The sequence below is a fragment of the Barbatula barbatula genome (assembly GCF_947034865.1).
Source record: "Barbatula barbatula genome assembly, chromosome: 12".
Lineage (NCBI taxonomy): Eukaryota > Metazoa > Chordata > Actinopteri > Cypriniformes > Nemacheilidae > Barbatula > Barbatula barbatula.
Genome location: NC_136775.1, coordinates 23,848,007 through 23,875,991, shown reverse-complemented (window position 1 = coordinate 23,875,991; position 27,985 = coordinate 23,848,007). Strand labels below are relative to the sequence as shown.

The window sequence follows — 27,985 nt, the reverse complement described above, 5'->3', positions numbered from 1 at the left end:
GTGTGACACGGGAGAAAATGTAAAACTCTATATATGAATTTACATTTCGTGTTTTTAATACAATTTCAAATGTCTATACAGAATACATCTCAGCCTATGTGCAATTTTAATATAGTTGTATGAATGATTCTTTATTTCTCATTGGTGGATGTAACTCAGTCGCGTGACGGATAGCTCAAACACAGAGCGCGCAGGAGCAGACAGGCGCTTGTGGGTCTCTCTCTCTCAGATGAGCTGTTTGGAAATGAAGTTTCTTATGCATTTCTCTACTTGAACCACTGCTTACAGCTGTTGTTATTGCTGTAAATGGCTAATTCAACACAAGTCTGCATCTACTCTGGGCTAAATCAATGAAGCGTCTGTAGCGATTTTGTTTTGACACACTGCTTTTACGATCCGTGCAGTCTAATGTAAGTCTCTGTTTGTTATATACAGCTGTTCTCTTGATGTTTAAGTATGCGTGTATTTATTTATCTTCTGTGTTCAATATTCTTTCTACATTGTTTGTCTTTAATACAGGTTTGTAGTCTTGTTGCAAGTCCCTACACAGTTAATAAATCCCCCATAAGAGTCATTTACAGAGTTATGTAGTATACCCTGTTTACTGTGCACTACAGACAAGTGTTTTGTGTCCACTATTACTGCAGACTAACTCAAAAAACATGAAAAGCATGTTCTTTAGTTTGAAAGCTGCTGTGTTTGTTTTATTAATAATACATTAGAATAAAAGGATGAGGTGTAAAGAGAAAGATTCACAGCTCTGCTATTAATTTAAGTGTTTATTCATGTGATTTTCTATGGCAGTCATTAGGTGGTACTTGGAACGACATATTTCATGAAAGGTGGTACTCCATCTGAAAAGATTGAGAACCACTGCTGTAGATCAACACAATGGGGAACCTTGAACTGACAGTAACTTTATTGAAAAAAAAACCATGTAAAAGTGGAAGTGTGTTTTTCATGCCAATGTATTATTATTAAAATAACATATTCTTGATAAGCCCATTCTAACATCCTGTGAAGTGACAGTCTGATGGCTTTTTCTCTCGATGCGGGTGGCTTTCAATTGTAGGTTTAAACTGAAAAAAACAACAGATCCAACAGTTTTACTGATCTTCATCTTGACGGTAAACAAATAAACACACAGATTGTTCGACAACTTGTTAAAATGTAGCTCAACCAGTCAGATTTGAGATGTTTCATAAGAACAAAGACATGTGAGGTCATTACAGCACAGACACATTGTCACTATTCCCTCATGGTAAATGGAGATGTCAATATCATCTGTGATAATCCTTGATGCACTTTGTCTTTTCTTGTTAGGTTGTAATGGAAATAATTTAGCTTGGCAAAGTGCTGTGAAATATATTAAAGAGCCCTACATAGACCAAGTCCAAGTAAGTACAGCGAGACAATGAGGCAGTGCTGGTTTAACCTTCCGGTTTATCGGCCCGAGCAAAGATGAATGAGTTTACCAGAAAGAAATGACGTGCTAAGGCAGCTCTTAACACTGGCATGGGCTGGATGAGTAATGAGATCATCAATTATAACTCAATCAAGTCTAATAAGTCATGTTGTATCAGTTAGTCCTTTCTCCAAAGTGACCTTTAGTTTCGCAGAGCCAACTGTGGACAGTTTGTGAAACAAAAGAGCAAAATAAACTGTGATGATATACATAACAGTGCTTATAACTTAAAACAACATTAATGTTGACATGGAATCGATTATGAATTTCAGGTTGGCATTTATTGATATTTCTGTATTAAAGTGTATTTATAGATTTTGTCTAATCTAATTTGTGGTGTTATGACCTGTTGGATATGAGTTTTTGAACTTGCATTTCTGCGGTAAACTCTGTTTTATAAATTGATGCAGGAGTCAACTAGCAAATGTTGCACTGAAGGAGAGCGTGGACATTTTTTACCTTTTTGCACATTTTTATGGCAGCTTACATAGCTAAATAAAGACATTCGGAATAACTATATGACTTACATCATTGTTTCTGTTGCTGGATATCTTTGTTTGGATATAACCAGCAAATATATTTTGTTTATTTGGATTATACATTTCCTTACATGATTCTGATGGTTATGAAACATATTGAATAAATTGTGGGAACATTGTAGAGCAAGTGAAGTGTTTTATCACCATGGTCCAAATAAAACAACCTTTAATACCACACAGTAACAAAAAGCTAAAAAAATAAACAATTCTTGGAATAAAATAATAATTTCCACTTCATTGGTACTGTTACAAAGTTATTTTGTTGCGACCAAAGAACATCATTTAATATAACATTTGTGCAATGAGACCTGGTGTTTCCTTGAAACGATACTTGAAATAAATATTTCCACCTAATATGTCTGGCAACACAAGACATGTTGTTTGTATATTATCAGGTGTAATTCAAAGGCTGCAAAGCAGTTATAGAAATGTACAATTCTGCGTTTTTACAATTCCGTTTGCAACCTAAATTCCAACTGAGATGTGAATAAAAAATTCTGAGAGATTCTTTAAAGTTGGGACGTTGTGAGGCAAAAAGACAAATGAAGAGATCTGACTTATTTTGATAAACCTACAAGAGCACCATGGCGTTAAATAGATGTAGCGGGGCGAGAGCGTCGGGTAATTCAGTTATGAAACAATGATTAATGTGAACACGCAGGGTGACAGTTAAAATGTATCACCTCGTGATTTAATGGCACTTTATCAGCTGAAAACAAGCACATAACCACAAAAGCGTTGGCTTGTCGACTTTCTGAAATCTACGAGCTCTCAATGGATGACCCTCCACGCGCGTGTCACGCCAGCAATAACACACACTCGGGGTTTAAAGAAACAATGCCCAAGTAATGAAAATTCTGTAAGAGCTAATAAAAAACTACTGATGAAAATAAATTGAGCTGATAAATAACTTTGACAAGGGCCATTAATAACCGCCGCTCTGCTCCCCGTATAAGCTCACAACAAGGACTTGTGAACAAGCTTGTGTTTCCTGCGGCTTCTTATGACGAGCGGGCGGCATCAGTGGGAAAAAGGCGTTCTAAATTCATGGAAATAGCTTTTGAAATCTCACCACTTTCCGAAATGTCTTTCTGCGTCCTAAATTGTTTTCATGAAAGGCTCAAGCTGCAACGTTTGAAGAGAATGGCTTGAGAAATCATCAAGTCCATAAACCCTTCTTCAGCGATAAAGCTTTAAGTTTACTCACATGAAAACAGTCTATCTAGCCCAGCCTCGTGAGGCGGACCGAGGTCAGGTCCCAGAGCTTGTTTCTTAGTTTGCTTTTCAGGTCTGCTGATTCTAGATCAGCTTATCTATATAGACAGCAGCAAGAAGGGCGCTCAGCCGCAAAATGAGTGCACTAAAAATACGCCGCGCACCTTGGATACTGTGCAGGCCATCTGATAAGGCTCAAGTATACTGCACAGCCAAATCCATGGCATTGAGCTCCAGTCTTAAGACGTCTGACAAGAAAGGAAGCTGGAAAACTCTGTCAAGGCCATAGTTAAAGAAAAGCAAGGATTAAAAACCGTCATACGTGAGCTTGTTTATCATCTTTGACAACTTCATTAAGGACTGGCAGTTGGTGCTCTGACCTTTCAGGAATAAATACACGTCCGAAGGCTTTATTTAGGTTAAAGGGGTGATGACATGAGGAATCAATTTCTCTTGATCTTTTGACAAGCTAGAGGTCTCGGTCTCATTAATACATCCTACAAGTTCCATATCTTAATACGCCCTCCTCATAAATAACAAAAGCATTTATGTAATTGTTCTCTGGGAAAAACAAGAATGTGAAATATATATGAATCTATCGCTGGAGTATGGTGCTGTTTTTATATCAGGATTGCTGTGATTAAGCCAGAGGCACAAAGGCGACAATCACAGCCGCTGATATAAGAGCACTATCACACGACTACGACAGTGATATTGCATTCATACAAACAGTTTGACGGCACAAGTTTATAGATAAATCAGAAAAAAACATTGGAGCGTCTTTAAAACCCTTACGTTTTTAGAGAAAGTGGGGAACTACTTTCTTCCACCACGAATTCAAGCCCAGCACAACAGTTAAACAAGCCTTCAATATAAATTCCAAACCGTCACTTCCTTTAAATGTAGTTATTAGTGAGGAATAGTGAGGAAGGGTGTGCGTGTGAATGAAAGAGATGGTGACTGTAGAATGTGTCAATCCCATTGCACTGCAGCACTTTCCATTGTTTTAAATGTAACCATGTCACATAAAAAAAGTACAATATGATATTATTGCAATTTTTCTGGTATATCGTAAATATTTGCTGACAAAATTGTGTTTATGTGCAGCTTATTATGTTATAATATTGTAAATAAACCCAATGTCAGTAATGAGAAGTATTATTCACCGTGATTAATAATATCGACTAATAGATTCACATTATAATAATGTTAATGTTACTGATGCTGGTTTATTTACAATATGAACGGTCGCTTTAATACTCTCCACATTATAAACCAGCATCAGTAACATATACTATTACCTAGGGGTGTAACAATACATCAATAAGGATCAATCTAGCGATGAATTTTCTAACAATACGATGCATCAATGCCACACGTAAAATATCGATATGAGGTACCTTTATTTTGATACTTTCTGTGTCCCCATTCCTCACGTAACGTCCATAAAAGTGTGTTTCTTGTTAGTTCAGTTTTCGCTGTTTTCACGGCTGCACGGTTTCCCATTCATTCCTAATTTGTCTCGCCAGTGTTGCTAAGTTGCCTTTCTGTCAGTCTCAGGACGTTTTATCGAGACAGAATGGGGTTTGAACTAGAGAAACCATCATCTCTGATTGTACTTTTAAAAGTCCAATGAACTTGGCCAATGGCATGGCATGCCAGTCTCCGCCCCATGCATACAGGTATAAAAGGAAGATGTCGTGCCCATTCATTCACCTTTTATTCTTTGGAACCTGCGAGGCAGTAAATGCTGAGCTATAAATATCGCTCTGATCCTACTGGAGTTCTACGACGCAGAGCAGTGGACTCGCCCTCTTGTGTGCGACTTCCCCTGGGCGTTTCGGTAGCGGACCTAGGTGTCTAGGTGAGCATCGGGTTGCAGTGCACCGCTCCGCCATCTCCACAATGGTTGTGGCTGAACTTCGCAGAGTTGTGCCATCGGTGTCGTGCTGTCCTCTCCCCTTCCACCTTCAAGGTGTATTTGGCCGCCAATCACCGCACATCACACACTTGTTGCCGGTAAGTCTCTCAGTTCTCGTTGTCCTGGGAAGGGCCCCATTTGAGCCACTAGGAGAGGAGTAAGCGGGGGGAGAGTGGTCTCCAAACAGAGATTGGTGCACTGGATCGTGGACGCCATCACTCAAGATCTCTCGTGCCCACTTGCAGTGAGAGCTAACTGGCTCAGGGCGCCTCTCCGGCAGACATCTGCATCTTTTTGACTGGTCCAGGCCAGTCAATGCCACTCCGCTGGAAGTCGTGAACCGGCTCAGCACCGTGGCGTTTTGTATAGGGACCCCATTCTGTTACGTCTGTAACCTCTGTTCGCTGATGGAGGGAACGAGACATTGTGTCCTTCATGCCACACACTTCACCGTCTGCTGCAGTGACCGAGAGACCCCCCAGGTTCCTCAGCCTTAAATGTGAATGAATGGGCACGCCATTCCTTTTATACCCATATGCACAGGGTTGAGACTGGCATGCCATGCCATTCACCAAGTTCACTGGCCTTTTAAAAGTACAATCAGTGATGATAAATTCAAACACCTATCTGTCTCAACACAACGTCTTGTTCCCTCCATCAGGGAACAGAGGTCACAGTCGTAACTGAGATGTTAGCAACTATTTCATTAGTTTTAGTGACTTTTGTTCAGTAGAGGCACATACAGACAAACTTGGTGTCATTTTGGATAAACCTTAGTTTTCATTCAGTGGGAAATTGTAGGCAGTGGTTTGTCCTTCGAGCGCAATGTCTCGATGTTCCGGAGCAGGGATCACCTCTAGGCTTATAACTTACTACTCTGCGAAGGGAGAAGCCAAAACCCCAAGATGTTAAGCCCAGGGCCGGCCCAGCCTCTGTTGGTGCCCTAGGCAAGATTTTAGATTGCGCTCCCTATAAAAAATAAACTAACAAAAATATCTGAAAATTTACTTTTTAAAAAGTAGAAGTCTTATTTATTTGAATATAACATGAATTGTGATAAATATGAATATATAGGAAGTAAATAAATAACAACAAATATTTGTAATTAAAATTTTATTTTCTACTAATTGTTTGAAAATAATTTTGAAAATTTAATAAAACATTGTTTTTTTCAATAATACTGTAGTTGAATATTAGAGCTCATAAAACGAATATTTCATAATTATTATTATTTAGAAAAAGGTTCATAAGAAAGCTTTTTAAAACATTTTGTCAACCTTTCTTAAATAAATGGCAAGGGTTAGTCACAGTGCCAGTAAACACACTTTGCAGTTCACCAAGTTGAAAGCAGTCAAAAACAGCATGCAGATTTACACCCCTACCAATAACACAAGAAATTAGTTATTTTAACCCAATGTTTTGGAGTGTAGCACAAATTTGGCTTTGAGCAATTAGGGAGTCTGATTATATAATATTAAGGGTGAGGCGTCTGCACAATAAAGTGGAATGAAACAGTGTTTTTATAGAATAATTGAAAAGATCGCATGAATCCCATTTCTGATGCTTTTCCACAGTTTGTCCAATCAAACCTACACCGTCTCCACTTTGGAGTCTTTTAGCCATAATCCTTTTGTTCCCCTGAAGGTGAGTGCAATCTGGCCGGAGCGCGAGCAAGATTAAGTGCCGCCGCAGTAAGTCACCTCTCCCAACCCTTGCAGCACCTCACCGTTGACTCCCACCATATGACTTCCTCCACTAAATGCCACTTAAGCTATTACTGCTCTCCAGCCCGAGGCTGCGGCTGACCTGAGAGGCTGAGGACAGCGAAAGGGCGACAGGAAGAGACACCTGAGAGAAAGGGCTGGGCTGCATTGTCTGCTTCTGCTGACTCCATGAAGCTGTGAGTGCGCGTGTTTAACGCCGCTTTGCTGTAGCAGCACTTGCTGCCGTGATCCAGGTGTGTGTGTGTGCGCGCGTGACTGCGCGTGTGTGTGCTGTCACCTTTACAGATAGAGGGTGTTTTTTTATCAGCTGCATTACAGTGAATCATCCATTCACTTCATGGCATTGTTTTGTCATCTTACCATTTTGTTATGGCTTTGCGAAAAAACGGCACGAATGATAAAAGACATGCTTATCCTTAAACTTTTTAACTGACCAATAAGTGGAATTGGTCAATATTACAGCGCCTTTTGTTCTTGTTAATTTTGTATTAACTCTTGTTAACAGATATTGATTGTTTTTCAAATGGATTTGTAAATGTTGAAATGAACATTACGATGAATAAACGACACAGGGAAGAACTGTGTGTGCATTAGAAAACACAGACACTTACTAGTAGAAAGCACTTGAATGTTGGATTTAGGTCACATGATATTTTGTCCAGTGTGTGTTGTTGAAGCGCTGTAGTTCTGTACATACTCACATGTTCCATGAGCTCTCTTATCATCCCATTCCACTGGCCTTTATCATCCTGAAAGCCGTACTTGCCGTCCTGCACCAGGTGGATCTCATAAGAGAAGCCTAGAATGCTGGCCAGCTCCTTCAGCAGGTCGATACAGAAGCCCTCGAAGCGGTCATTGCCAACCAGTGCCTTGTCAGACTTCTTCAGCATGACGTATGGATCCTCCTGTACCAATACAACGGGTCAAATGAGAAGCGGTTTTTCTAACTGAATGAGAGTAATGTCCTCTGACAGCCGACTGCGCACACAAGGTACACTGAGAGAAGTTTCAAAGACAACACAGACTCGCTTGACATTACACCACAGAACAGTTGGCTGACGTTGAAGTATACAGCTCGCGTGTACAGTCTAGTGTGAAGCAGTTCATTTCTAAATTAATACACCGGATGTAATATTTTTAGCAAACATTTCCAAAAGTCCCACACAATTATAGCACTCCCCATCCAAATAGAACAGACAACAACTGTGTGTCCAACTATAAGGAATGCTGGGCTGAACACATGAAAGACCACACAATGTTTCTGGAATTGGCTTGTGCAGTCCAGGAGGTTGGCAGGAGGTTTCAGATGTTGGCCAGGGAGTTGCGGAAGAGAGAGAGAGAGAGAGGTCGCAGCCCTAGAGATGCTTGGCTCTCAGAAATGAAGCCCTGCCTACATTCTGAAGAACAATACCTACAGCATCCTAAACATCGGTAGATCCTGCATGGGTTTGGAAATGACAGTGCTGTTACACAAGGTCATCCCCAGAACGTAATATACACACAACGTATGTGGCACAGGGGTGTACAAAAGGGCTGAAAAGCAGTCTGTCAATGTAAGAACTGGAAAGGAACTGTCTAGAATGTAGGTTTACCCTAAACTGTGGAACACAATAGATACAGTACAACATATTTCTGCACAAGAGTAAGCCCTGGATGGCCATGCCTTCTGAGCACAAGCTTGTGTTTTTAGAAGGGTCAAAACATTGGTGTTGGACCAGGATCAGGTTTGAGAAGCTCTGAACTCAGTGAAACAAGTTGTCCTGGTATAGAGGAGGTTGACATTGAAAATAAGATCTCCTCCCCTTCCACTGATTCCAAAAATCTGAACAGAGGGAGGATGATTGTCCTGAAACTGTGTCACAGCTGGTGAGTATTTCATGATAATGCACATCCATATTGTGTGGCTTTTGGGAAGAACCCGCTGAAAGAAATGTAGGGCAAAGCAGAGGATACAAGAGCACGTTTACTGGTCTGAGGTGACTGCAGATTTCTGCAGCTTCTCATGTGTTAGCACATTACAGAGACCGCCAGGTATCCTGCATTAATCAAAGTGGAACAGATAAAACTAATCTAGAGTATGTTTTAATTTCAAATGACACCACCCGTTTCATTGTATGCACTGCCATAAAGAAAAGCGTCAGATGTTATTACTAAACCATTATATTCTTCAAGATACCAAGCTTTTGCTGTTTATATTTCATCCTATATCTGTTCAGATATACATCCCAAAATGACCTCAAAAACACATGGATGTCAGAAACATTGCCCTCTCACAATAGACATGACCTTGTAGACCAATTTGGAATGTCTCCTCAGCAACTACACAAAAGTCTTTGTTTAAAATACTGCTGCTTCCTTTCCAATATTGAGGGGTTAAAAGGACGCCTCTCTTTATGTAGAGAGACAATAATACAATAACTCCATTATCAAGCATAATTTGCTAGTATATTGACAGCAGCCAGAGATTAACACTGCCGTCATGAGCCTTCATCTGTCTGTCCAGCCCTAAAACCACAAGAGAAGTGTTCCTCTTCACATGAATTGAAATACATACACTAAGGGTATCTACCCTGTGAAGACCTGAACCACTCAACACTTTCATTAGTGTTGCTCACCTTTAAGACTGGGCCTATTTGTTTGTTTTTTGGACCATTTGTTTTCTCCAGCAGGGCTTTTTATAAATTCCACTTCAAACTATTTCTAAATAGCATGCTATTCACTGTTGAGTGTTGTGTGTAGAAACTTTTTCCAAGTTGTCCAATTATCATAGTACGATGGCAAAGAAAACCTTCAGCTGTAACCATCTGTTCCAAAGTCGGATAAATTCCCTGAGGTTTGGTGGCAAATCGACATTTAACGTTCCGTCCACCAATTTGCCTGCATTACCATCCCAAACAGAAGGGAAAAGAAGCCAACGGAGTGAAATACGAAATGAAAAGTGGCAGGGAAGTGCTAATTAATGTCTTCAAAAACATCAGACATCACTTCTGAGAGCTGATGCAACATTGTGACTCTAACCAGAGTTCTGCAGCCGTGTGTGCAGGCATTGTTTGTTTGTGATGGAATAACGGTCGTTAATATTCCAGCGTTCTTAACTGTGCTAATTAGTACGTGTGCTGGGTCAGTTCCTCTCGTCAGACTGAACCTGGTTTACCACACGCGTTTCATGCTGCATTAAACCCCCGAGGCCGGGACCCCTCGCTTCCAGAAAAGCTTTGATTATATCCCATCAACAACTGAACTTGTAATTACAGCCTTGCTGCTCAATCCACATTTAATGACAGTGTTTATCCATGTTGATAACTCATATGCCTGTCCAAAATAAGTGTCGCAAGGTTCTTGAAACATTCCTGCGACATGCATAAATGCAGCCCTTGGGGTGTTCGTAAAACTGCAGAGATGACTGAGGCGCACTTTATTTTAGGGCATGAGATTCGGGCTGCTATTCGGTCTTGATTCGCTTTCATTCAAGTGACTCAAACGAGTTACAGTATATGTGTCTCTAATTCTGCGTCACAAACCAAAGGTGAAGGTGAGACTTGGTATCAAACAGGGAGCGACAAGGTCAATTTATTTCAAGGACTGAAACACTGAAAGGGACAGTAAGCTATTTGGCATTTTTCTGAGGGGAAACGAAATGAGAGTTTCAATACATGAAAAGCGGCCTGGACGCTGACCTGAAACAAGAAAAGGAACAGCAAAAAGATGGTGAAACACAGAGCAAAAAAGGCGCATGGAGTGTGTCAGCGACCTCACCAGGATAGTGGTGATCAGCAGCGAGCGGTTGGAAAGGGAATCTGTGATGTTCATGCCGTTCTGCCTGGAGACCTCGGTGATGTTCAAACCCCCGGATGCACTCCACTTGCCCACCTGAGAAAGATAAAATTGATGTAGTCAGAGCACGTTTGGCTTGGCTTACCTGCGTGACCCATCGGAGCGCATTAGCGGCCCTGTGCCGAGCTCGTCCTGAAGCATTAGCTGATTGGCTCCTCTGTCTTTATGCCAATGGGTCTGTACTTGTGTTCGTGAGCAGCTAGCCCCTTGCATATATATATACACTCGGAATACATTAACATCAGAGAAAGGGGCAATTCCACCCAAGGAGATTGCTTCTCAATTCAATTTAGCAAGAAAAAAGAAACAAAGGGGGAAAAACAATCTTAACGTTGGCAGGAATTTGAAACCTGTAACGCTGTTTTGCGACTTTATTAAAGGTGACGTACTTTTTCTCATGTAACAGTACTTTCTCTAATACTTGACAAATATCCATCAAAGGTCAACTATCAGAGTGCCATTGGTAGGTCACATTTGTACTATAACGCTATAAATACACTGCTCGACCAAAACATGCGTATTGAAACATCTAAATACAGTTTTTTCTTCTTACCTTTACTAGGTTCAATAAAGCAAATCAATTACACTTTTATCATTACCAAGTTTAAAAAACTTATGGTAGTTGACAAATATACTGTGCATGGATATTTGAAAAGAAAGCAAACTGTAATGATATATTCTTTTATATAATATAATTGATGTATTTATACTGTATGTATAATATATTCTTTTGCTAAACCAAACAAGCATGAAATCAAGCGACATATTATCCTGCATGCTCATTTCTTTCAATCTGTATTGGGACCAGTCGTTTCAGCTCAGAATATGGTTGTGCCTCCAGGGACAGCTGAGACCATTTGCTCAGATTAGTTAACATTCACACGCGACACGAGCAAACAGGGCAATGTGGCTGCATTGTCTACATAATGAAACCCAATCAAATCGGAGCAAATGACACTAGTTTTACCCAAACGAATCCCTGCAGCGAGAAAAAAAGAAGTCCTGCATGTTGCAGAGTCACTCCTCAACAAATCATTAGTGTAAATAACCTCATGGCTGTCGGGATTCATCTTTGTCCGGGGGCGCGTGGAGCCCGCTCATATCAAAGTTCTTCAGGTGCAGCGAGCACCTGATGCAAAGCCTGACATATGCTTTTGATTTGACACGTGTATTAGCTGGATCGTGTGGAGGCGTGTGAATTCAGAAAGATGAGCTGAGACACATTACAGGGTGATGTAGCATTCTTGCAAATTGACTGCAATTAACTCAATTCATTAAAGCCATTATCGGGGGAAGCTACGGTTATTCATTTAGGATGCCGACAGGATCCTCCTTAATATGAATGCATTTGTAAAGCCATTTTTCTTTCCAGGAACGTCTTAATTCCAATCGAAGATGCAGGTTAATATTCAATTTTCATCATCGTGTCCTCCCAGAACAATCTTCTCAGAGAATATGCAGCACATGAGATTAGTTATGGGGACTATTTTGGGAATGATAAAGTACAGATTGTGTGGAGGTGTTTGGCACCTCAAAGAGAGTCTTGACAACAACAAAAACAACTTGAATTTTTGCGTCCACAAATGGTCTCAATAAAACACGCAGACAGGCATTTGAAAAGAGAGCCTTGTGACTTCAGTCGGTCATTAACAAAGGATTGTAATTGACTCTACTTTGTGCTCTAATCCAATTTGCTTTATGATCCACTAACTTATGCTTATGTTTAAACACCTCATTTGCTTCCTTGTTAGGAGGTCAATTAAATGTAAGACGTAGATTGCTCTTTATTTGCACAGCAATGGTCACCAAATGAGACAAGGTACAAAAGAGTTTAATGCAGCAGAGGCTTATTTAAATGGAGAAACAATCACTCGCATCGCTACATTTCAGTATTTTGGCAGCTTTCTCGTATCTGGCACCATAGACAACTCCAGCAAAATGCGTCTTTATTTAAAAGTGTCATTATTTAGCCAGAGAAAACCGCTTTTATTCCTACTGCGGTTTAAAAAGAGAAATGAAGAGGGTGAAAGCTGTGTTATTGTTCATGTGTTTGTGTGAAGCTTTACCTTTTGAAGGCCGTCCTCTTTAAGACTCACAATGTCCAGATCAAAGTCTGTGCGCAGACCCGTGGTTCTGTTGAAGCTCAGCCGTCCTGTCAGCCCGTCCCAATGAGACTTTGTTCAAAGAAAACACAACAAGAGAATAAAATACACCTGAATGGAATTTAAAACAATTTAAAAGACCTTTCAGTGCAGCTTTACCTGTACACACAGCACCTGGACTATATACACTGATATTAACTGTCACTGTGGAGGAAACGTCACTGATCCACATGAAAATGTTGCTTTTTGTTTCCTGCAGTAGTGAATTTAGTTGAATGAAATTAGAGAAATGATTCTAGATATTGGCAAAGAAATAGACAGAATACGTAAAACATGATGTTATTAATATTGGCTTCCTGAAGTAATAAAGTCTATTAAGTGACTGCATTGAATTTGAATGGAAGGTAAATGAGGAGTGTGGCGTCTGGTGGGTTTGGCCAACTCAATTCAGAAAGGAAGACAGATCCTAAACTCTACATTTTGCCAGTGCACAAGTTTCCACACGCACACGCACACGCACACGCACACGCACACGCACACGCACACGCACACGCACACGCACACGCACACGCACACGCACACACACACACACACACACACACACACACACACACACACACACACACACACACACACACACACAAAGGGCTGCTATTTCCTTTTTAATTACATTTTACATCTCGCTGCCTCCAACACATTTTCCCTCCAGACCTCTGTCATAATTAAAGACCATCGCAACGATCTCTGGAGAGACAGAAAACATTACACTGAATGTACTCCTCTCGGTTCCTCCCTTGTTCTTTAACCAGAGAACACACAAGCGCGCACACACACACACACACACACTGATATACTGTACAACACTCTCCATAACCTCCTCCAAACGAAACACCTCGGCTTTCCATATACTGAACAAGAGCGAGAAATAACCGTGTGTGTTCCCCATTATGCCAAACAGAGAGAGACACAGCGCTCTCCACGCCAACTCCTCGGCCCTCTTTTACTCTTCTCTCCGCAGAGATGTTCAACAACTCTAATCTGCTATTATGTGTCTCCATGAAAGTCTCTCTTGTGAGTTGAAGTAAGAGCTGATTATTCCACTCACATCAGAAAGTGGGACACTGGGAGTTTAGGAATGAAATGAACAACCAAACACAAACGTACTGGAATCTACTTCATCCTTCAGCAGGTCAAATGGATGCTGACTGGAGATGTTTATCGTGAAAATGGATTGTTTAAAACAAACATCATATTTGAAGAACACTGCAGAAAACATTTATTTGGACACTTATTCTACACTTAAAATTGTACGAACGTCAAAGCAACTGCCATCTACAAACAAAGAATGCTTTACTCTTTAAGACACTCGAAAATGAGATTCCTCTTCTTGTCATATCAAACCAGTCTGACATTCTTTCTTCTGCAGGAACGTTGATATCCAAACACCACTGACTTTCATTGTATGAACACGAAACCACCGCAGAACATGCTGCAGAACTTGAACTCAAACAGGATCTGTCTGCGCAGCGCCACCTGGTGGTTGATGGTTTCAGTTTGTGTGCATGTGTGTGTGTGAAGCGTGGGGGTGTTGGGGGGAGTCTGACTAACTGAATGACAGACTGTGAAAAAACAGAATGCCACAGATCTTTGCCAATAGAAGAAAAGTGTGTGTGTTAGTTAGTGATATAAAATGATTTAAAGGATTTTTCAATAATGGCATGCCCTGATTGTTGACAGACCTTGTTTACATTCCTCCTGTCTTCCTTTTGAAAAGTAGTGTATATACAACATATGCCTTTTGTTTGTTGTATGCAGTATGTATACGTACATTATCTAATGCGATGACATTCAGGCATTTTTGAGCGTACCAAACTGTCCTGTATATAACGTGCAGCTTAAAGATGAATCACTGTGAGCAGCAGCGTCAGCGATGTTCAGCAGATGATAATGTGTTCTTAAAAATGATGTCTTCTCTGTGGTGTGTAGTGTTTGTGGCAGCGGGGCTCTGGGCGAATGTCATTACCTCTTTAACAAAGCTCATGAAGCGTCCGCCGAACCTCCAGGGCTTGTGACGATTACAATGCAGCGAGTTGACAGTCATCAGCGGCGCGTGCTGGTAAGAGACCGACACAATGTGGATGGCGTCGTACGTCAGAGCAGCATCTGTCTGGAATAAACAGGGCGGCGATATGTCAGCAGTAAGGAACAGGGCGACCCCATCGGCCGACAGGACCATCATCAGCACACACTGTAGGTGAAAGAGGATCTGGATCTACTGTGTATGAACCACAGGCATCATTTACATGTCATGCCTGTACAGTCAATGTCTTCATTCCCTTATCAACACACTGGAATCCATCATCTTTGCATAATGAATGCTGTAAATTGATGCTTTATACTCTTTAAAGGTCATTACAATTGTTTTAAGATGGCAAGGAATCACAGGCTCAAGCAGATTCCAATGTGTTAAGTGCTTCTGTGCAATGCATCATAATACAAAGTCACCACAGCGTCTCATTGTTTCGTTGTTTTGCACAAAGGGCCCACATTACAGGAAACTGCTAAACAGACATTGATCAACAGTATTTTGTTCAAACGGAGAATGGCGTTGTCCTCAAGGAGGAAAAAAACGCAGAAATAAAGCTGGAGATTCACGTTTTCTTACCACATGTTTATATGATCGTGTTAGTCTCACGAACCAAAATCCATCACAAGTTCTCATGGAGACCCTGGATCAGACCTGGTGAGTGCTTGGTAATCCACGCATAATCTCAAAACTGCACTGTCTGGTCTCATTACTCGTGTCTCGCTAAACCAAATGATTATAAGATTGTGTAGTGACCTTGCACCACAACATGAAACGTGGAAATTCACCTGGAGTACAGGGCTACCTTACACCCTCAAAGACAAGAGGCTAGGAAGACTATTTAGGTCAATCCTCCATGTGCTGCCCTGATGGGTGGGTCAATATCACTATAAAGTGCCTTTGAGACCCCAAATCAATATTTATTATTAATAACTTCATATTTGTTGTAATAAGAAGACCCTAGGCTGTTAGAAATATGTATGGTCGAGCTCCCACATTTTTATTATTTAACTGCAAGCAGACACTGTGCGCACAAACCACAAAAGTTGTCCACCCATTGACAAATTAAAAGTAGAATAAATCAAAACATATCATCATCAAAACACCTGTTCCTACCAATATTAGTTAATATCGTCCTCTCATGTTTTGTTATATTATATTATGAATTATAGGTCATTGTTCTGTCAATACCCGAACAGCACGTCTCAACTGCACAAGCAACAGAAGAGATTCAAGCCACTAACTACTGAGTGACTTCTCCAATTATCCAGATTTTATGATACATGAACACTTTCATAGTCAACACAAAGAATTCACCATTCACCGCGACATGAAGAACAGCTAGAGTATCTTTGGACCACTTCTTTCTGTAGTCAATGCCTCTGGGTCAGCCCGAAGAGAAAAAATCCACACTGGCAAACATAAAGTGTTTGCTAATTGGACTAGTTTTGATGCACTTATGTATTTTGTTGCCTATGTTGTTAAAATTGCTTCCAATGTTTCCTCATCTTTGGAAAAAAGCGTCTGCTAAATGACTAAATGTAAATGTAAAGTACATTTTCAAATCTTCCAGTTCTGCTTCTTGCACATGCACTGCGCTGTACATTTACATTTACATTTATTCATTTGGCAGATGCTTTTATCCAAAGCGACTTACAAGTAGTTTTTTTTTTTACAGTGACACATTACTGCAGAGCAATCAGGGGTAAGGTGCCTTGCTCAAGGGCACTTCAGTCATGACCTGCTGGCACTGAGATTAGAACCGGCAACCTTCTGATCACAAGCCCAACGCTCTAACCCCCAGGCCACAACTGACCACAACTGTACATACAGCATTGACTTTCGTCAAATGAGGAAACTCATTTTTTAACCCAGAGCATTGGCGAGGGACAGTGTACAGTATGTGAAGCAAGATCAAACTCACAGCAACATCCATTTGCTGTACCTCTAACTCATCCTGACAACCTCCTGGAGAGATTAGGCCCTGAAGAGTAAAGTTCTCTCAAGCTTTGTCCTTCCAAATATGTGCAGACTGTTCAGTGGACCTTGCTACTGGCTTCCTGTAACTATGCCACAGGGTTGTGCTGATATGAAGGCAATTGTTGTTAACTCATTGAGTGTTCAAAACTCCAACCTTACAATCCATGATTCTCTTTCAGATTGGGACCCCTGGACAGCATCTAGACGTCCCACGTCCACTCTTATTATAGCTATATGCATTAATACTAACCTCCGGAGTACCCTAGGAGTAATATGCTGTTCTTAGCTGTGTACAGAGGACAAAGACATGTCAGACTGCCCACCTGTACGACGGCTCATATAGAAATAAAAACAGGCCACTCAAAGCAACCTTTGTGCCATAGTAACACTCAAATCCACTCCACAACCAAACCATCCGAGATTGTGCAGCTCTGCGTGGGAGGATTTTTACAGCAGTGAAATAGATTGAAGCCATACAAATGAAACCAGTCTTTGTGGTATGAAAATATTCAACAGTAAGAAAGGAAATCAATGTAAGACTGCTGCACAATTACTGTATTTAAATATAACCATGTCCCACATTACAGTGGTAACGAATATCATTACAGAAGACTAATCTCGACAATACACCTCAATGGTCAGATGTTTGTTTTTTTGTTAGCTATTGGCTGATGGCATGATGTGGAAAATAGAAGCATACCGTCATGATCCCTTCCAAGAGGCCAGAGTCGGGTTTCGGGGGAATCTGTCTCTCAAGGGACCACTTCTCTACAATGGAGGCCACCTGAGGATTTTCTACGTTCAGGATGCGGAAGCCGGTCATATTGACACCGCAGAAGCGATATGGCTCCAGGTTTATGGCCATGAGATCCTGGAGGCAGAGAAAGAGAGAGGACGTCATTTAACCAGCCTGAATCCCGCTGGCTGAGAGGCTTCTCGTCTCTTTGTTACCTAATAAAAGCAGCAGATAGACGGAAGGGTAAAAAAAGACAGAGAGAGGGAAAATAAAAGAGAACCATGCTTTTCCAGACCGCCTGGGTACAGCCAGATGAAGCATAGCACGCAGACCTCTGCATGTATGATACCAGAGACAGCGAGGCAGGAGTCAGATTGAAACACTTATTTCCTCTGTAATCCAGCTTCCCTTGCTCCTCTCCGGTGAATTCAACCGTATACACTTCACGCGGCTCTGAATGCCACCCTGTCACTGAAATGTATTGCGATGTCGCCCATTTGAACAGTGCGGCATGTTAAAAATACACATTTTCAGTTTAACAATGTGCGACCAAATCTACAGAAAATGAAATTGCTGGTGTGTAAAATGGCATTAAGATTAAGCGTAAGATCTTTTTAGTTGGGGTCAGAGCGAGATGGCAAGGCTATCTCGCAGACAATGAATGGCTAAATGAGCAAGCCAGCATTTCATTGAAAGAGCTTCTGCTTAGTGTAATTAATGCTAGAGAACAACAGCGACACACACACACACACACTACTGTTATTCTGAGCATCAGCCCACATATTGCCAAACACAATAACACGTTGGGTAGGTGGGGGCAGCAGCAGCAGCGGAGAACTCTGCTACGACAAAATAGACCGTTTCATTAACACCCTGTGGTGCTGCATGTCTTAGAAGAAATGCACGTGGCCTCGGAAACGGCACTTTATCCAACCAGAACATCAATGGTTTCCATCTTTTGTTTTTCAGAACCTATTTTATATCAAATATAATTGAACTAAGGGCTAATTATTCAGTTTGCTTATCACAATATGGTGAGAGTAACATCATCTGAATTCCAATGACCTAAATCAGGATTGTCACAATGATCGTACAGCTGGGAAAATAATTAACTAGGTAACATTTGTTCATTTCTGTACAGCAGAATAATTGATGTTATTTTATTGAGTTCATTTGAAAGTCTTTCTTTACATGTTGACATGCCTCGTCTCAACACACTGAAAGCAAGTGTCCACAATCACACATGGCACGCTTGAGAAGATGTCAGTCTGAATTTGTAAAACTACTGGAATTCATGTGGCCCGAGACCAAATTATAAGAGTAATCCACTAAACCTGAAGCCACATTTGCTGGATTTGGTTCATTGATCAAGAAATAAACAATATAGGGACTTCTACAGTCAGAACAGTGGTTCGTTTCTAATAAATGCTTTGAAAATTTGTGTAGGCATTTCACAATGCCAATAATAATAATAATAGTTAGGTTAAAGGGATTGTTCACCTCTAAATGATTCTGCATAACACAAAAGAAGTTATTTTAAAGAATGTTGTTAACCGAACAGAAGTGGCAGCCATTGTATGGATACAAAACCAATGCAAGTTAACGGCTTCCGTCGTTGTTCGGTTTTTCAAAATATTTCTTTTGTGTTTTGCGGAAGAAAGAAACTCATACAGGTTTGACATGACAGGATTGTGAGTAACTGATGACATTTTCAGCATTTTCATTTTTGGGTGAACTACCACACGAATCACAGTCATTAGTACTATGCATTAGGTGAGATTTTAGCTCAATTACAGGTTTAGTTTAAAATCAAGACTTTAATCAGGGGATAAGCAGGAGGTATTGCTTCAAACACTACATGCTTCAATAGGTCTGTCACAGGAATAATACGATTGTCAAGAATTATGAAATAGCCAAAGTAAAAACATTTACAAAAGATAATAGATTAAACAAGGTGCCTTTAGTAGTTTTGTAGGCTTTAATTCTCAGACACTGCATGTGCAAATATACCACACCCCTATAACCGTGAGAAACATTGTCAAAATACAGAACAATGAACTTCGGCAACTGTATGGACTACTTTCCCCTCCAATGAAATCAAAATCATGTATTGTCTGATATTTGACCTGTGTTTTGACTTGCATAACCTTTTATGTTTTGCTTATAGTCAATGTTTTCTTGTACTGCTGCTTTGTAACAATGAAAATGATATAAAGCGCTATATAAATAAAGCTGACTTGAACAACAGATACATGTACGGTATTAAATGTCATATACAGTATAAGACAGGTAAACATCATAATTGAACACGGAAAACACGGCTGATGATTTTCACAGTGTGTTGGCTAATAAGCAAGAATTTGTGATAACTCAAGTTCTGGACAGATGAGGAGATTTTAAAGGCCGGTGGAAATGTGTTCAAGAGTAGTGGGCTTGACATTTCCAGTTGACAGCCAGGGCATCACAGAAAAGAATTTGAAAGGTTTCAAAATAACAATCCTCCATACTTCACAGATTCTCATCAATCTCTCGAGGCGACATTTGATTGTCAACGACTGTGGTGGTTTGCAGAGGCTTTTCAAAGACGTTCTGTTGATTTGAGCTGGAGGTAAAGACTAACATTTACACCGGCCCTCCGGAAACTCAATTGAGGCTGAAGTGAAATTGATATAGTGGACTGAATCCAAACCTCATCTACAATTAAAAGCCATTGATCAAAGAATAAAGTGGAAGTATCAAAAGAAGGAATGAGATTGAAGTTGTGGTACATTACCAGAGTGGTGAAGATGTAGTGATAGTACTCCGTCATCATTCCCATCATCTGGGCCTGTGGGAAGACAAGACCACGAGAAGGGTCAGTATGTCATGTCACAGTCCTTTGTGATGTTTGTGCCAGCAAACACGAACAACGTTTAACAAATGAGACCGCTCCAGTCAGTTTGATCTATTGTGTTTTGTCATGTCTGCTGGCATTCCCTTGGCAATAAGGCCAGTTAAAGGAACGGTTCACACTCATGTACTCATTTCAAACCTCTTCTGTTGGGTACAAAAGGAGCTATTCCACACGCAAAATAATTGAATGTTGAATACCTTTTGTTTTGTTGCTGAAAATCTCAGCAGTAGGTCTCAGACTTTGCACATCTGCATTTCTTTTGGTAAAGGAGATGCACAGCAACAAATTATGTTTGGCATAATTAGCATCTTTCCGTGGCACATTTAAATGTGTCTAAAGAAGACGCGTGAATGGTGTTGCACATAAGGCTTTTGATGGGCAGTAGGGTGTTCCCTTAACCAAATATAGTGACTTTTCTTTATATTGGCCACACCCTCTGCCAATAAACTTCTCTCAATCATCATTTAGAACTCCCCAGCTGCTTTAATCATGCCATCTGTCACGCAGAAAACTAAAGGTTACGCTAAACTCTTCCCTTTCTCCAGACCACAATCATTCAGTTTGTTCAGAAGTCTGAAGCTATTTCATTTTACACAAAGGGCTACACACACACATACACAAGCGCGAACAGCCTTTTAAAGACTTCTGGGACTCAGTGTCCAGTGTATTTCTCATTGGCCTGAGGGACGGCCAGAGGTTCAGCTGAGGCTGACAGGGAGGAAACAGTCTCAGACAGGTTGTAGACAGCTGACCGCAGATCTGAACTTATTAAGAGCCCTGAGAGCACACAGAGCAACACAACATGAGATCAGATGTCAAACAATATAGCCTTCAGTTAAACCTGCTGAGGTGAACACATGCTGAAACTTGGTCTTCATTAGAGAACAGAAATCCGTTCTGAGCCCACATGTGATACGGACATGACATCAGGGCTGGCTGGTAATCTGGCATAATCGGGCAAATGCTCGGTGGGCCGATGCACTTGGGGGCCGATATTATATAATATGATTTTTTTAATTGGCCAACGACCGGCCCATAAAGCAGGGACAGCGGCCCATTGGTTAATTTTCCACACTGACACTGGGCTGGGCTGGCCCAATCATCTCTTAACAGGCTCCACCCCTCCCACTCTGTTTCTTGTGTCAGATGCAGTCAGTAGTATCTTAGAGTTTTTACACCAAACGCAGTAAATCGCGCTATTAGCGTGAAGTTGGACGATTGAACATTTTGCGTTTACCCGCTTCATTCGCACGTGAAATTCGCGTCATGGAGGGGCTTCACTATGTCATTATCACGTTCCATACTAGAGCAAGCTCCTGGTTGGTAAACGCGGTGCAAATTTTCTGCCAAAATCTGATTTTTCAACTCAAGCGAACTATGGGAAGCAAAATAATCCAAAAGTGGGACGAGACAGTGGGGTATAACAGAGCTCGCGCCGCGCTGACATGTCATCTGCGTGCTTCAATGGACCGAGCCGCGCAGCCGACTCGTCAGCGCACACGGACATGTTTCCTTGCGCCACCACCAGCGCTGCGCCGGCCAATTTGAACAGCTCAAACCGTACACTCAAATGTACAATAAAGAAGCCCCTCATTCCTTAAAAACATTTACATTGCTTCTCTGCTGAAGTCTATCAGTTTTCCCTACAGAAAACAAAGGAAATCAGGATGAAATGCATCATATTTTTTTATTATCTTTAATAGTGTACAAGTAAACGGTAGTGTTTTACATCGATACTTTGAAGAACTGCACATATGTATAGACTCTATACTATAGAGGCTACGGAAAGACCTGTACAAAGCAGAAACTTCAATGACTTCCAATATCGTAGTCTTGAGGAGCACGCCAACCTCCTGGAAATTATATCGGACAGTTTACATGTTCAGGTAATTTATTTTATTATTGTAGTACGTTTTGCGCCTAGCCATTTTACCTCAACTATTAATGTTAATAATAGCAGAGGTTTATGGGTAAAATGTAAATGAGTGGCTCCAAATGAACATTGTATATGTTTTAATTGGTCAGTGCAGCGGATTGGTTGGTGCCACGCTGCCCATCGGTTGGCGATAGGAAATTGAATCGTGCAGATGACATGTCAGCGCTGCGCGAGCTCTGTAATACCCCGCTGTCTCATCCCACTTTTGGATTGTTTGGCTTCCCTTACTAATGCTCAATTCACGCGAATCACACCGCAAGTAGGTATTACCAGGGAGTCAGTCAAGAGAGAGTGAGTACACTGGTCCACTTGCACTGGTACACTGGTCCATGGCACTTAGTTCTCAGCTTTGTAGGTTTTTTGGGAATGGAACAGCAGATATGCATATCTACAGGGACCGCAAGGATGGTGTACTGGTTGGTTGTGTCCGAGCGATTGTGGTGGGCCGGTCTGAGTAAAAATGCCTGGGCCCTTTTTTTGTCCTAGTCCAGCCCTGCATGACATTCACATATATGCATTTGGCAGACGCTTTAATCCAAAGCAATTTACATTGCATGATACCACACATTTGAATGTGCAATCCCTGGGATCGCACCCATGAGCTTGGCGTTGCTAGCGCCATTCTCTAACCACTGAGCTTCTGACACTTCTCTCATAGTTTACTCATTCCGAGTTTGATTTCAGGTCAGGGATTTCACAATGATTTCTATTTTTGATCTTACTTAGACCATATTAAAGATCTCAAGGTCATACGATTTTGTTGAACGATTTTATGTAGAAACCTGCAAAAATAACTTAAGGTGGGTTTTCACAGGCAGGGTCACAATAACGAGAGAATTTTCATTTGTGGACTAAACTATACCATTCTTGGGGGCCACTGAACCTCTATTAATGACAGCGCCATCTACATTATGCCAAATGTTTAATTTTAAACCTCCCAAATGTAATAGAGCTTTCACTGTGTTCACACTCTATTGTCATGCCAACTTCTGAGTGAACTTAGCAGACAGCAGAACTCTTGTTTTCACAGAGCGTGGACTCACTTGTTTGAGGATCTGTGCTGCCATTGTGTGGCTACAGTCGAAGATAATGCGAAACTCGCGGCTTCTTTTCATTTCCTTGAGCAGAGGTCTGGTGTCTGTGGTATCCAGAGGGAGCTGTCTGATCTTCAGTCTGATGTTATATCTGGACGGAGCCATTATTAACTCCTGAAGCCGGATCAATCCTGCACCAGAAGAGCTCTGTCAGTATAGCTTCATCACTCCGTCTTCATGTAAATAAGACGTACTGTGAGAGTTTAAAAACATATACCTGTCCTGGATGATATAAGTATAACTGAAGTTCATTTTATTCATATCATACTTAACCAGCAGTTCTATGCAGCAGTGTGGCACAAATCATTTGACAAAAGGACATAAATTGAAGGAAACTGGAAAGCAATTACTATAAACTTGAAATTAACTGAAATATATACTACATGTGACCCTGGACAACAAAACCAGTCTTATGGGTCAATTGAGATTTATACATCTTCTGAAAGTTGAATTAATAATTCATTGTTAGGATAGGACAATATTTGGGTGAGATACACCTATTTAAAGCTCTGGAATCTGTGGGGTGCAAAGAAATCAAAATAATGAGAAAAATCTCCTTTAAAGTTGTTCAAATGAAGTCCTTAGCAACCCATATTACTAATGAAGGGAAATACATGAATGCTGTCTTTTGGCGAACTGCTGTAATGACCTTGTGGAGAGTAGATGAACCCGAAAGCTGAAATTGGAAGCTTTACATAGAGACCAAGCTTGAGAGGGTATTGAGCGGGCAGCAGCGAAATAAGTTTGTAGCCGTGTTGACGATTTTGCTGCAACCACTCACAATAATAACGTTTTAATATATTTACGCAAGAAATTTACCAAATATCTTTACTTAATGTCCTAAGGATTTTGGGCATAAAGGGAAAATCGATAATTTTAAACATTACAATGTATCTTTGTCTGTAACTCCTTATATTCCCATACTTAAGACTGGTTTTGGGGTCCAGGGTCACAAATAAGTAAAGATTTTTAAAAGTTTAATTTCTTGTCCAAAGCTTTTAAGTAAAGTTTTGAGCACTTTTCCACCATCTCGCCGAACCGTTCTAAGCACAGTCTGAAACGGTTACAGTTCTGTTTCCACGTGAGTCTGGTTCAACGCGGCACGATTGCAAACTGCTCCGAATTTTCGGCACGTTGTCAAACTTGTCTCTTGTCTTACCAAGTGTGTTTCCATTCTAAAGATATCCGTTATCAGTCCTGCAATGGAAAATGAAACCAATTACCTCCTGGCTGGCACGGATCGGCACAGAGTGGAATGATTAAGCAACGAGAACGATTCGACGCTATGGTGGAAAAGCGCTCCTTGTTTTGAATACAATTACATGTTTTTGCAAATATTCTATGGTGACGGTAGCAGTGCAGAAACTGAAAGGTTCATATTCTGCTCAAAATGAATTTCCTAGTTTAAATGCATATTTATAGATACAGTATGTTTCTCAGGTTGATTCGATTTCCTTTTGTCTTGCTGTCAGAAAGAGTGCCGTTTGACTTCTTTGATTTCAACTGTTTGGCGTACATGGCTAGATTCATTTTGACAGCGGCAGACAAATTAAGAGTCTTCAGCGTCTTATCGCTGAAGTACAGAGTCTAAAATAAACTCTTAAAGGTGACAATACTACTTTGGCTACAGAGCGGTGATTTATCATGGAACAGAGTTTACAGTGACAGACTTGACAATTAAAGGCAATGCGTCTCACCTGTACTGTCATCATAAACCACAGTGGCTGTCTTCCACTTGAGGAACTGCACCAGGTCTAAGATAGCGTAGCTAAGAGAAGAGTAATCTGGGTACAGGTTGGCATAAAACGAGTCCCTGTTGTCCATCGGATGGTGTTTCCATCGTACTTGAATGTGTGGCACTTCCAGTGCATTGCAGATAGACTGCACGGCGTTGGACGAGGAGCTGTGAGACGGCCCGAATATGGCGACTACACCTAAAGACAGCTGGTCACACGCTGGCGACGGCAGATGGAGGGTCATGCGGAAAGAAATGTCAAGACAGAAATGTCACTGCACATGGAAGAATCGATTGTATGACCGCAACGTGAACAATACATCTGTAAACAGCATGCTACGAACAAAGAGCAAAAGCACAATAAACATTTGTAGTTTTTAGTTCATAACCAAACCTGTTTGTCACATTTATCACAAAGCGGTTTACAAATGTTGTTGACACTTCTTAAATCTGGTTATTGTCTATTGTTTTTCTCAATTCACTGTTATTACATACCTGTTCTCATCAATCTGCGTGTTAATAACACACTGTTGCAAAATACGTAAGCCAAAGTTAAAATTTTGCGTGCGTACAGATTGCCATATAATATGCATGCACGCTTGAACTTTGTCGTACGAATTACAGGTTATTGCAGCTTTGTGTTATTTATTCACAATTGAAAAGAATGGATTGGTTATTAAAATCATCCAAATAAAAAGTAAAGGTGAATTGCATTGTGGGATGAAGTGTATAAGGCAACACTGCATACTATGAACTGTATAGAAACAGTAAAAGTGGAGTTTACATCGTGAGGAAAACAAGATATTATTTCTGCTTCATATGTGTCTGTATATACCAGCACAAAAGTCAGATTTCACAACTTCATTCAAATGAGCTTTGCCCATATATTTACTAAGAACCTGTCAAATAACAGGGCCTTGTAATAAAACATTTAATAGTCCAACCGTGTCAAATCACTCACCTTTCCTGGAGGCCTCAAAGCTATCGTAGATATTAATCCTCTGAATGTCATATGTTAACGTCGTGTTAGGCAACAATGTCCTGTTTCTGTTGATATTATTAACTGCAAATTTAAAGGCCAGCTCCTCAGAGCTCACGAGAGCCACGGGTCCATCGGTCTGTTCGAAAATTCCCCCTGAAAAACAAGAGAAATACAATCAGCTTCAACTCCGGGGGCACGTCCAAACCCCTGGAGGTGTTTTGCATTTAGAGGAACCTCTATTGAGAAAGTCAAGTTCAAGGCTATAATGGATGTTGAGAGAGAGACATAAATGGCCTCATCAAAGGTATCTCGCCTCCTTAAGGCCATCGGGTCACTCACAGACCTATTGCTGCAAGACGATGTAAAGCTATTTTGGTGACCTCATGAGATTTTACGAAATGCATTTTACAGCCGAGAAATTCCACCAACCGTGGGACTGGAGGAGCAAACTCTGTTTATTGACTTTGGATGCGCAATGGAACCCTATGAAAACAATAGGATGATAACATCTGGAGCTCGCTGGGCAATCTCCAACTCATGAGGATTAATACCGTTAGACCTGCTTCACCTTCTCAGCTTATTTCAGCGATATGAGCCAACGAGAAATATTGGAAAAGCAAAGTTTGTTCAGTACATGATTCAATTTCACACGGTATCACTTTCTGTTGTTGGGGATTTCAAATATTATTGAATTTGATGCGCTGTAAGTGTACGAGATAAACGCAGCTCCAAACAGAGTGCAACCTGCGGCCGTATTTAAACATGCGTGCCTTTAAGAAGCGCGAGCGCATGAATATTGAAGAGTTCTTCAGCCAGACCGGAGCAGAGAGGTCAACAACACCCTGGTGCTCATCCTCCGTCGGGAGAAGAAAAGCTCCAGTATGAGATGCGAAGAGGCTCGCGCGCCATTATCGACACCGGCAGCGCTTGACTTCTGAAGGGGCATGATGCACAAACTCCCTGGAAAGAGCCCGTCGCATTAAAATAAATGAATCCTGCCGTTTTGTGGGGAAATCTCATTAGAGTACATTAAGTAATTGCTGGAGTATATACTAATTTGACTATTAAGAGGATAAAATGTGCATTGCTCAGAAGCACTAAAATAGATTTAATAAAGAGGGCAGATCGGCTCCCGGTAAGAGAGAAAACGTCCCGCCGTGAATTTCTCTTGCTGTTATTTCCACGTGTCTAAGCCATAAAACACAGCGACAGAGAGTCAGTACAGTATCATTTCCAGCACATCTTCAGCATCAGACGTGATGGACCCTGTTAGGGTGTACTGTCGGTGAAGGTGTAAAATCAATGACGATGGAGAAGAATTCACAATCCAGGGTGTTTATTTTGGTACAAAAGTGATTCCCATGCAAAAAGACAAAACTTAAAGCAAAATAAATATATTACCAGTCTATAAGCGGTTCACTTGTGTATTCTGGCTATGCCAATATTCAGGCCCAAAAATACAAGGAAAATCCCCCTTTAAAAAGGCTACCAGGAGCTCTTTTATATGAGTAGGCTCCTCCCATTTCTGGAACATACCATGTAGCAGTAATTGATCATTTTAAAGTAGGATCACATTACCCAAATACTTTAATCAAATGTTATTAATATGCAACCTATGCATCACACTATTAAATACAACAGGATGTCTAAACATTGCAAAGAGAAATGTCTAAAAAATGATAGTTTCCCTGATTTACCCCTGTGATGTCACTGACAATGAAAGTGCCCTTCCTATTGGGCAAT

At 40.9% G+C, this 27,985-nt stretch overlaps 1 protein-coding gene across 1 annotated transcript; it reads right to left on the bottom strand.

The window, feature by feature from the left end:
* Positions 1 to 768: 768 nt before the first annotated feature.
* LOC306902219 (glutamate receptor ionotropic, kainate 3-like) lies at positions 769 to 27,717 on the bottom strand. The gene is made up of 11 exons (XM_079470606.1): positions 27,644 to 27,717; positions 26,222 to 26,395; positions 25,223 to 25,480; positions 23,475 to 23,656; positions 20,376 to 20,429; positions 17,567 to 17,737; positions 14,824 to 14,967; positions 12,765 to 12,872; positions 10,621 to 10,734; positions 7,566 to 7,769; positions 769 to 1,079 (listed from the first exon to the last, which is right to left on the bottom strand). Exons 3-11 carry the CDS (start codon positions 25,347 to 25,349, stop codon positions 1,008 to 1,010), a joined length of 1,176 nt encoding a protein of 391 aa, XP_079326732.1. The 5' UTR covers positions 25,350 to 25,480; positions 26,222 to 26,395; positions 27,644 to 27,717; the 3' UTR covers positions 769 to 1,007.
* Between the last annotated feature and the right edge of the window lie 268 nt (positions 27,718 to 27,985).